Raw genomic sequence first — 12,566 nt, 5'->3', positions numbered from 1 at the left:
GTGGAATAATAAAGGAGTTTCGGTTAAAAAAAGGCCAAAAATACCGCCATAAACGGCGAAAATCGACAAGTTGTCCTCAGACCTGATTCAAAACGTTTTTTGGATGGACCCACAGGTACATTCCAAAGCCGCAATTGAGCCACGAAGTGGAGCGAAGCGAACGGAGTGGATTAATTGTGGAGCTTTGGGCTTCAGGGATGAGCCCTGAGACTAGTAATTAAAAAGGTTAACGCGAAAATATTCGATGCAACGAAAAGGAATTTGCGGTAAAACGGCGTAACGCATTATACCGCGAAATTTACAATAAAAATAAAAAGGTATATCTATAAAAAAGGAACAAAAACGCAAAATGGGCGTGGCGACGTTTTGTCGACAAACGACCAAATTTCGATTTAATTACGAAATTAAATATAGCGTCTCGAAATTCGTAAAAAAGGAATATATAGTTTAAAACCAGGATGAAAGGAGTACGAATAATCTAAAGGCTAAAGTTATTTGGTTAAAGGAAAGGAAACCTAATATTACGACCAAATAATTGGGCCGGTATTAGGGAGGCCAGGCGGGGTTACACCATTTTTAACGACATTCGTCCAAAAAAACACCGACCGGTAGGAAATAGGATATTGTAATAACCTAATTACGTAATAATATATGATTACCAAAAGGTGATTTCGGTTAATTTATAAAACCTCGATTGGGAACTATGGATTAAATAAATCAGGATAGATTATATTTGAAATATAGTTTATATAAAATACGTTTATTATTATGTAAATAGATTTTAGTTAAGGATTGTTTAGCAACAATTAACTTACTACCTATTTAGGAATCGATTATAATTCCACCCCAGTTATTGAAAACCCCAATTACCCAGTTAAAACGCTCAGTTGCTTTAACCCACTGTACTTTACCTTAAAAACAGGTTACCTGGTACCTTGACCGTAACACTATAATTACAGGGTTTTGAATGCATTAAATGCATTAAAATTGTTCATTAAAATGGTTTACTAATTTTGGGATTAATAGTTTAGATTTATTGGTGGGGGAGATTTTGCTTTATCTCCCTGATGTATTTTCTGACATCCAAATGGGGGTCCGCACCCCTGAAAGCGTTCTGGTGCCGCACACGATTTTCCGAAAAGTTATTTTGTATGCGTTGTTGAAAAAACACCTTTATTTCCATACAAGCTATTTCTGGGTTCGCACTAATTTCCTAATTTGGTGAAAATTTCAACCCGATACAGGGTAGCTGACTCGTAGGTGCAGGGTGGGTGTTAAACCCCATTCGCTGACCCTTTGCATCGCAATTCCTGCAACACAAAATATAACGGAAAATCCAACAACCGCGACAGCCCCACTTCGGCACTATTTATTATGGCTTATATATAAATAAAAGTGGACCTATTATATGCTAAATAATGCATATAACTAACAGCATTCCCTAAAACTGCTGGAAAGGTTTACCGCAACTAATTATTATTGCAAATTCATCGTTCTCGTTTTTGTTTGCGGATTCGATTTCCTTTTCTTTTTTACTTTTTTACCTAATAGTATAGGTAAAAATATTTATAAAAGCGAGGAGGATATACAGAATTAAAAACAGAAAAAGCAGGAGAAAAAGCAGTAAGAAAAGCAGCAGGGTAACCAGGTTAAGCTTAAAAACATTAATACGGATATGGAAATTATTAATTAAATTGTATAAAAAATCAAATAATGGGTTTAAAAAAGGATGATTATTAAGGATGGTTATCATAATTTCCCTTCCATTATATTGCGTCATTATTAGCTTTAATACCTGTTAATCGATGGTTATACGGAAAGATATATTCTATTTATTAAAACTTTATCCCAATTTTAAGAAATTCGTTTTCCTTTTATTTTATTATTCCTTTTTGACCGCCCCAACACGAAAACCCGCGGGCTACCCAACTAGGGCTAAGCCGCCAGCCCGCGGGCCCCTATTTACGCGCCAAGAAAGTTCGTGGGCCATTACGGGCCCCCGTTAAGAGCTCATGGGTTGGCGGGCTGGGCTGGGCTCAACCTGGTTTTGGGTTTTGGCAGCCCTTAATTTAGCCTGTTCCTTGAGAGCTTCGAGTTCATAAAAATGAACGCCCGGCTTCCAATACTTCAGCAAAGTCATGTCAAAACCCTTCGGAATACAACCCCCTGGGATATATTGGCATTCGGCAATTCCGTTGCAAAACCCGCGATGGTTAATAAACTAAAATCTCAATGGTTAAAATACGGTCCAATATTGCTTTTCAGGAATAAGGTTCCTTCTTACTAAACAATGTGTTCCATGGGGGTCGTATTCAAGACGCTTGCCGCGGGAATCCCTAGTATTTTCTGGGATTTTGCCATTTTTAATTTTGTGTAAATTTTCCTCCTGGGAAAACAATCTAGGCGCAAAGGGCTTAAAAATAATAGACCAATTGGAACGGGTAGCGCATATAGCGCTAGTAACGCAAAAGGCGAGCAGATAAATTTTCAAAAGTTGCATTTTACCACTTGAAAGTAAAAACAAAATGAAAAGGTTGAGTGTTTTAAAAATAAATCCAATGATGAATAAATCGGTAGTAGTGTACGAGACCCGAATGAAATTCTACAATGGTTTGGAAAATGCTTTACAATTATATTCAAATAAATGTAGCCCTGGCAATGATATTCCGTAACTATTTTAAATTATAATCCATTTATAATGTTTTTTTTTAGATGTGCTTTATATAGTTTCAATGCTTAAGCTACTCCTTTGCGTAATTTCAATACTTATCCCTGGCGTTGAAAGCTTTAGAATTAGCTTTTGTATCTAAATAAACCCTCCCGTTTCGCGGTGGGGACCAAGCGCTTTATGTACCTTATTAGCCCTTTAGTTTTGCAAACAACTCCATTTGTTAAAAAAAATCGCCTTCATCCTAATTCAAGGATATTTTGTCCCGTTTCGTCGTTCATAGCAGGTATTTGCTAATTTTAGGGTTTATTAACCTCAGTGGTTATATTAAGCCCCTTTGTTACACATTGAACTTCCCCTGGACGTTAGTTTATATCCGTAATGTAATCCCTGAAGCTTGAGTATTATTATCGTTGAAATTGGCAAAAAGATGAACGTGTTTTGACTCCAAATATAGTCTACATATATATATATATATATATATATATATATATATATATTATCTATTCGATTATTTAACGGTTTGTGGAATCTAGTATTTCTTCAAGAGTTTAATACCAGTAATATATATGTATACGACCCCATAAGTGCAGACATTTAGAGTTTATTCAAAAAACAAACATTATACTAACAGTATCGAAAATCGAATAAAAGTCGAAGAACAGTACCGCCAGAAACGGACTAAGGGCGGAGGATATTAAGTTCGCGCAATTATATGTATAAAAATAAAAGTTAAACTGTTTTTAACAACCGTACGAAATACTATACCCTATGCGCATACCGTTTGGCTTTACAATCTTTAATTATTATTTATAACGACATATTAATCGTTAAAACGCTGAAAATACCGCCATCAACGGCGAAAATCGACAAATTGTCCTGAACTCTAAATCAAAGCGTTTTTTGGATAGACTCACTGGTATATTACAAAGCCTCAATTGAACTACGTATTACGTAATTTGATTTTAAAGCCATAGGTTTAAAACATAAACCCTGAAATTAGTTGATATAAATAAAACCATAATTGTTAATAGGGTTTCCGTAATGTCGATCGATCAACAGAACGTTGTTATACGAGTATAAAGATATATATTGATTGTCTGTTTCTATGAAACTGTCTAGAGGTGAGTTTCTGAACGTCCTTCCGTCTTAGACTTCGCAATTGGGCGGGTGAGTCACATGCAATTGGCCCATGCGGCATTGCACGTGATTCATCGCTCTATCGTTGATTTGACCGCGATTACCTCTATTCCAACAATAATTAAATTAAACTGAATCGTGGAATTTTGGGCTTCGAGGATGAAGCCTAAAACTATTTAAATGCTTAGATTTAATCCCATTGCTCCGCAGTAGGGTCCGAACGCTTTATATACCTTTTAATCGTATGGTTTTTCCGCCAATTTAATTGGCCGAAATAATTCTATTTTAAACAAAAGCGTTTTCTTAGCTGGACCCAAAAATATATTCCAGAACCATGATTGGGTTACAATTATAGAGCTTTGCGGTTTGAAAATAAATTTTAAAATTGATAAAAATTTATATTAATGTAAACAGCGCGCTTTAATATTTTATATGCAGCCGTATGGGCGGGAAACATAATTTTAGGGCTTACATTTAAAAGCGGAAACTCTATAGTTAATTTACGTTATGATCTAACTGCAAATAGAAAGGTGTATTTATAAATTTATTAAAAAAAGGTTCTAATTTAAAGCGCGCTTTTTTCGGTCAGTTGAATTGGCAGAAAAGCGCTTTGGTTATATGATATGTGGAGCGTTCGGTTTCCATTGCGAAGCAGGGGGGATAAATTTAAGCATTAATATTAAGGAAAACCGGCGTTGCCGGTGGTCCGCAAGGCCCGGCGTTAATAAACCGTGTTATTACCACTACTGTTTCGGCTATAGGTTCTTTTCATTTTATAAAAAAAACCACTAAATTAAATGTGTAAAAAAAGTAAAAATGTAATATTTACTATATATTATACGTTTACCAAATTATTTACAGTATACGTTAAAATATAAGAAGCTGTTAATATAAAGGGTTGCATGACTAAGTTACGTACTTGCATAATGAAAATAAACGCATTTGTAATAATTGTAGCAATTATACAGAATTAGCGACATCGTTAAAATAGCAATGAGAGTGGGTGATCTACCAATGGAAATGACCCAGAAATGGACACTGTAAGGTCGTGGTTTAACTTTTTATAACAATTTGACGAATAACTCAATAAAAGCCAAGATTTGTAGGTATATAAAGCCGAAGGTTAACTATTTAATGATGTAGGTGTTAATACGTCTTTCGTAATGTCGATCGATCAACAGAACGTTGTTATACGAGTATATAAGTATTCATTCTGTGTTATATGAAACTGTCTAAAGGTGAGCTTCCGAACGTCCTTCCGCCTAATACCCGCATTTGGGCGGGTGAGTCACGTGCAATTGGCCTGTGCGGCATTGCACGTAAATCATCGCTCTATTATTAACCCCACCGCGATTACCTTTATCTTAACGCCGGCAATTTTTTCTTTTCTTTACGCGGTTAACGACCTCCAATCCAATCGTAATAACAATTTCTGAAACGAAAATAACGGAAACAGTTATGTAATTTGCGATAGATTTTCCAAAAACGGTTTTGGTATTTACTTATTATACCTTTGCTTTCCGCAACCCGTTATAAATTCCCATTATCGTAACTATTCACCCACGAAATCTCCTTTAAAAATAATAGCTTTCAATAACTTTATTTAACATTCCTATTATTTATTTACTTTATTATTCGATCGTAACGACGTCGTTTTTAGTTAGTTACGAGCTTTTGACAATCCTTTTCGTTTATAAAAGGGCTTTTTCATGCTATAAATTTAATCTGAAATGGTGGTAATCTTTTAAGGCTTTTTTTCATCATTTTTCAAATTACTTTTTAACAATTATCCTTTTTGGCCGTTTTGCTGCTTATCTGTTATTTTGTCTGCCTTTTTTACTATTTGGCTCAAATTCGACCTAATTTTTGCTATTATGTTTGCTTTTGCCGACGTTGTCGATAAAGGTAAATTTTTATTTTTAATGTTGTCGTTATTATTAAAGCTGCAATTGTTATCTTTTAGTTTTGCACCTTATCCCCTGTTTGGGCTGTGTTAATTTTTGTTTAGCTGGCAAACAAATTTAATAAAGATTTTTTGGTGCTTACTATAATATTATTCCGCCGTTTGGCCGCTGCATTAAATGCAAATAGGGGTATTCCTGCAAACCAATGTAAATTTGGCAATTTGGACCTTTTTTCTTTTTTATTTGGCCACTTTAATATTACTTGCTTAATTCCACTATCGCTTTTAAGCCGGTAGTGTTGTTCCTGCGTACCTATAATCTGCAAAAGGCCGGTGCGTTGTTTAAAAATGAGCCAAAAAATCTGGTTTTTTATTTGTTAATACCATTCCCAAAAAATGTAAGGTCAAAGCGCCTCCTGCTAAAATACCCATTACGATTATTGCCGTGAATTTATTTGAACGTTGTCCATATATTTTAATCCACTAATATACGTTTTCTAGGATTCCCATCGGTGGCGTATAATTACCAAAAACATGCTGATAATCGCTTTTTACAAGGATAATTTTGCCGCGAACGACGATTTTAAGTATTTGTCGTCGGAGGAACGCCGTTTTACTGGTTATATTGCTGCTATTGGCCAGTTTGACATTTTATGGGTTAAGGGAGCCTTGTACACCGAATATAATGTTTCGTTTACAAAGGAGCATGAAAAGGAAAGTATTAACGAGGACGTTTAATTTTATATATAACGTTAAAAGCTTGTAACGCTGTTTTTATTTTTTTTGCTTTTGCTCAAGTCGTTGCGGTGTTTTCCGTTGATTTTTCACGAGCCGTTTTATTTCGCGGCGCGGTTTTGTAATCGTTCACGACGCATTATATCGTTTAACCGCTCCCAATTAATTTAGTTCGTTTTTTAATTTTCTGTTTTTGCCTGTGAACTTTATACTCTTTAACCATGTTTTTAATGCGTATTACCGTCGAGTTGGTATTAACAAGCTCGGTTCAAGCTTCATTGGCCGCTTTTTTCGTCATAGAGCTTGCCGGATTGGTTTTTCCTAAAATTTATATAATGTTTTCAGTTTTACGATTTTTACCGAACTGTTGTAAACTTCAAAAATTAATTATAAGTCGTTTCTCCGTTATTATTCCCAAGTATACTATATATTGGTATACCGATGGGTTATCCGTATATATTACCATGGGTGAACAAAGTAAATGTAGCCTTTTCAGAATGGTCGCGATAATGGTTTATAATATAAACTCAATATCAAATCCTTTAACTATGCTTTAGACATCGCTTGCCAACACGACTTTTGTAACTTTGTAATATTTCGTCGATAACCAGTGTATTATATTACCAGGTACCTAAAAGCCGGTTGCCTGATTTACGGAGCATTCGTTCCCGTAAAATACTACGTATCCAATTTGGGAATTAAAATCCTTATTATTGGTAAAAGACACGTCGACAAATACGTATAATTTCGCCATTTTAAAGTCGATTTGGATATAGCAGAACCTTTTTTGTGCGTTCTGGCGTTGCCAATCAATCCGCTTACTTGTTTAAATTGTAATTTTCGTTTTCGGGTTTTGTTGTTTATACGGCCGTAGCATAACCGAATACAGTTTCCGGTTAATAAATCCATACAACGTACGCTCCTCTGGCTCGTTAAACGATATATTTATATTTTACCCCTAAGTGGTTCGTCGTTACAAATTATAACCTGTCGAATTGTCCTCTTTGGCGTATATCCAAACCTTTGTTATAAATTTCATTTAAACCCCCGTTAAAGCTTTGCTCGTCCTTTAGCTGTATAATTGTTTATGGTTTGGCCTAAAAACCTGTTTTTTCGAACTTTTATTGCTGTTTCCGAATAAACTTTTTATTTCCCAAATTTAACGTATTATTTGTTTGCATTCCCATAATACTGAAATTGTCGTTTTATTTGGAAAAGAGTAAAAACGGATTATAATTGAATGGAACGCAGTTTAAATGCTTTTTATAATAACGCGAATGTATACCGAACCAATACGAAACTGCTTTTGCGAGTCCGTAAAAGAGTTTAATAAGTCTAAATACCGTATTAATGGGATATTAATATTCGATTTTTTTTTCGGAATACGCATGAAAACGTTTTCTATAATTTCGTAAAGCTTTCAATGTGGGTTTGGCTAATACTTTCAGATATTGAATTGGACCTAAATTGCTTTGCAACCGGTTTAAAAGCTAATATAAACTCTTGTTTGCACCGCATTATAATAGGTAATTGCGTAAACAGGTTCTTCTTTTCGAAATCGCTGTGCGTTTATATAATAAAACGTAGTTTTTTATAAGGACGTTCTGGTAACCTTTTAATTTCGTTTACGAATCGCGATCCGAAAATCCTTCAATTATTAAACTGCTTTTTATTTACCTGTTGCAGGATGCCTGTAACGCGTAAAATGTTTACCTCCTACCATATGGATATTTCGAACGGTTTCCCGGGAGTTTTAATTAGGTTTTTTCTTCTGTATTTAATGGCCAGTTCGTGGGTTCGTTGCTATTTTTTATTAGGAATTGGGTATTCGCCGTTTTGCGTATTCGTTTTTGCGATCATTTAAATTTCGTTTTTACTTGGTTTTCTAATTTAAAATGCTGTTTTTATGCTTCGTCGTCCTTCAACCTTATATCTGAAGGTGGTATTTGTACTATAATTTCGGGTTTTGCGTTGTTCGTTTTTATAAACTCGTTTCGAGCCGTTGGTTCTCGATTCCACGATCTTTTGGCTTTTCCCCTGCGTTTTCGTTGCTCGGGTTTTGGATACCGAAATTTTGATTCCATCGATGTGGTTTCGTTGTTGTTTTTTTTTATTTGCTTTATAAAGCGGTGGTGTGGTTTTACGATCGTGTTTCGTGTTAATAATATGGGATGCTAACGGGGGTTCAGGCATTAGCGTAGGTGCGGCGTGGTGCTAGCTGCGCTATAAGGCCTGTAATTACAGGGCTAAAATACATTAAATTAATCACTGAAATGGTTCACTAATTTTGGGATTAATAGCTTAGATTCATTGGTGGGGGAGATTTCGCTTTGTTTTCCTTTCATACTCTCCGACATCGAAATGGGGGTCCGCACCCCTGAAAGCGTTTTGGTGCCGCACACGATTTTCCGAAAAATTATTCTGACTGCGCTGTTGAAAAAAACACCTTTATTTCCATATAAACCATTTCTGGGTTCGAACTAATTTGCTAACTTGGTGAAAATATTAACCTGGTATAGGGTAGCTGACTCGTAAATGCAGGGTGGGTATTAAACCCCGTACAGGGTAAACCCCATTTGCTGACACTTTCAATCGCAATTCCTGCAATATACAAAATATAACGGATAATCCGACAACCCCAACAGCCCCATTTCGGCACTATTTATTGTGGTTTATATACAAATAAAAGTGGACCCTTTATATGCTAAATCACGCATATAATTAACGCCCCCTCTCTTTTACTATTACTTTTATAAAATCGGAAAAGGAAAGTACATAAAAATAAAACCTTTTAAAAAGATTCCCCTTATGTCCCAACCCCACTCGAATGCCCGATATAAACCCCTTGGATAATTAAGCCCTTTGTACCGACCCATAACCCGCGAAATGGAAAAAACCCACAGAATCGTGACAACCCCCGGATTCGAACCCCCAACTTGCATAATATTGACCCACGGAATCAACTACTAAACCAGGTAGCTAATCTGGCTATTCGTTGGTAATAGTCCAAGCTAGGCATATTATATAAGGTATTTCGAATGCGTAAATCGCCCAAACCGCGAATTATTTCAATTCCGATTTAACATGGGGTATAAGCTCGGTAATCTTAGGTATATAATTGGTATAACTTGCTTATTAGTCAACCTAAACAGGGTTGATCGGGTAATACGGACGGTATTAGGCTAACAAATATCCAATATTGCAAACAAAAAAATGTAATGGGTTATAATTAGCTAACGAACTAATTAAATACCCTAAAATTCAATAGGTACAAACTAAGTTTTCAGAGGTTTAAATCCTATAAACTCTAAAAAAACTTTGTAAATTGGAAGCGTTAAGGGCTTTGTTAGGCCATTAGCGGGCATTTGTTGGATTTTAGGTATTTTAGGGTTACTAATCCTTCTGTACCTAACTCCCGTACGTAGTGAAATTGTAATAATGTATATTCAGTACGTTACTGGTACGTAGGACTATATATGTTAGCTATAGAACCTATATTTTCTCCAAATATTGCAATAAAACCTTTTATAAATAGTCCAATCTTTCTAAATTGGCTTTTAAACCACTGTGCTTCACGCAGGGCTTCCGCTAAAGCATCGGTTTCGGTTTCTGGAGTGCTTAAAACTATAATATTAACCTTTCTGCATTTCCACGTTACAAGGCCCCCAAATAAGGTATATTAATATCCGCAAATGGATTTTGAATCTTCCCTAGCCCCGGCAAAATTGCCATTATTACGACCCAATAATCTAAGGTCTTTAAAACCCCTTATTAGGAATTGGGTGGTAATTCGGCTTTAATTACTTTATTTCCGTAACAAATAAATAAGGATTTAGTACCCGCTAACCAACGTAATAAGTTTTGAACTGCCGTTAAATAGATTATAGTAGCTTTAATTAAAAAACGTAAAAGCCACTAAACCGTAAAACCGATAACCGGGCGCGTTAAACATTAAATACATAAAAGTGCCGATAATACGCTATAATAATTTGATTTCCAGCGCATTTACGGGTTTACCCCTGCTACATTTTAGCACACCCGGTTATAAGGGAGCAAATATAGGTTCGGAATTAGCTAATCCGAACGTTGCTAACACTTCCTTTATAAATTAATTTTAATGGCATTAAAATAAGCGTTTTAGCTTATTTTTTATAATTTAAACGCCTAAAGATTAGGTTGCAGGGCCCCTGTTTTCAACGCGTATATTTTATTAGAACTGGTTTTTAAGTGCTAGATAATATCTAATCTAAGGACCTATTAGCTGGTAATCGCTTACATAGGTAACGAAAAAAGGTTTGGATTTAACGTTATAAAAAACAGCGGGATTAGAGATTAAAGGTTTGAAATTTTTTTAAAAAATAGGGTTTTTAGCTTGTTTTACCATTCTTTTGGGCCCTGTTTTAAACCGTATAACGCCTTCTCCAACTGTATAACCTGCAGTTTTTTTCGGATTTTAGCCCATTTCCGTTAACATTTTAGCGGTAATAAGGTTACAAAACTTAATTTATTCGGTAAAACCGTTTGGAATTTGCAAATATATATTTACGTCGGTAAAGTGATTATTTAGAAACGCACCGATTAAATTGATTTGTTTTATTTCCCAATTTTGTACATTAGCTATGGCTAACAATACACGCCAGGTAAACGGTATATTAATGCTAGCAAAAGTTTCAATATAGGTTAGGCCTTGAACCTGTAAAAAACCTTTAATCACAATCCCAGCTTTATATTTTATAAGCTTATTATTTTTATCATTTTTTAATTTAAATACCGGCCGGGTAGAGACGAATGTACGGCCTGCAGGTACATTAATTTTAGGGACAAAACGGAAGGTTTTTGCAGTAACGATTTGGTCGAATTTAAACGTTAAAATGGCTAATTATTTAGCATTTCCAGGGTTATTTAGGGCGTATTGGTAATTATTTGGTTTACCGTCTTTAGTGGGCTTTTTTTATTTTCTTTTTCGTTTGCAAAACAAAGATAATGGACGTAATTTATATCCATTAAATTTGGGTTTTCAAACTGCGAATTTAACTCCATACTTTGTCTTTTAAATGATACAAACACCGGAATTTCCGTTATTTTAAATATTGGATTAGGTACCGCTACCGTGGTAGGCTCTGGGGGGCGAACGGTAAGTTATACAAACTTGGCGGGCACTATATTTTCAGGGTTTAAATACCCTGTAACGGGTTGTAGTTACCCTATAACAGGTAATTAATGCCCTATATTTTCAGGGTTTTTAGGGGATAATTATTTGCTTGAACGCTGTTGATTTCGTTTTTAAGTTTAAAATTAGAATCCCTCTCTAAATTTGTGTTTTCCCCCTTTAAGATCTATAGCGTTTCCCCTGAAATAACAAAATTTTCAGCGGTTATACCCTTTAGAACTTCTACGGTAAAGGCTTTGTATACGGCCCGTCTAGCAGGAGCGTAAACCAACGCTGTAAAATTTGATAAATGGGTTAAAAACCTCACCGTTTCGGTGCGGGGAGCCAATTTATTAGATTTTTGGCGATTTTCCAACGGTATAATAGCCTGGTATAAAGTACCAATAACCCTTAAATGCCCTAAATTGGGCTTACACGGCATTCCAGGTTGGAACTCGGAATAGGATTCCTCGTAAAATATTAAATCCCTATTAATTACCATTGTACGTTTAACTAAATTAACTACGGCAGGCAGTGTGAACATGGCTAGCGCAGGGCTAATTATACTAGCTACCGTGCATTATCCTATAACGGCTAGCACAAGCTAATTTTACTAGTCACCCTGCATCGAACAAATAAATAAATAACGAATAAAACGTAACGTATACGCGTTTATACACACAAAGCTTTATATATCACGTCTTTGTTCATAGTTTCAACAACAAAACAAATACGTCATATATAATCGACCTTAGTGGTATAATGCACGTACCATAATCTATATTATATATACGTTGTTGAAGTGCGTGGGTTCGAATCCCGTTGTGGTCGCAGATTTTCTGTGCATGCATAAGCACCATAGGCCGTTAGGTTCAATGGGCCATTAGGCTCAATAGGTCGGCAGGTCAGTCACATGAATAAGGCCAAATCATGTGACGTGACCCCGCATTCCGGACATCCGGATCGAAGAT

At 35.6% G+C, this 12,566-nt stretch overlaps 1 protein-coding gene across 1 annotated transcript; it reads right to left on the bottom strand.

Moving 5' to 3' along the window:
• Positions 1 to 2,236: 2,236 nt before the first annotated feature.
• On the bottom strand, positions 2,237 to 2,500 carry PpBr36_10749 (uncharacterized protein; the record flags this gene model as incomplete). The annotated part of the gene is made up of 2 exons (XM_029897857.1): positions 2,237 to 2,406; positions 2,455 to 2,500. 2 exons carry the CDS (start codon positions 2,498 to 2,500, stop codon positions 2,237 to 2,239), a joined length of 216 nt encoding a protein of 71 aa, XP_029743867.1.
• Between the last annotated feature and the right edge of the window lie 10,066 nt (positions 2,501 to 12,566).

This window comes from Pyricularia pennisetigena, assembly GCF_004337985.1.
Source record: "Pyricularia pennisetigena strain Br36 chromosome 4 map unlocalized Pyricularia_pennisetigena_Br36_Scf_11, whole genome shotgun sequence".
In the NCBI taxonomy this organism is placed as follows: domain Eukaryota; kingdom Fungi; phylum Ascomycota; class Sordariomycetes; order Magnaporthales; family Pyriculariaceae; genus Pyricularia; species Pyricularia pennisetigena.
This window is presented reverse-complemented; position numbering and strand designations above follow the sequence as displayed.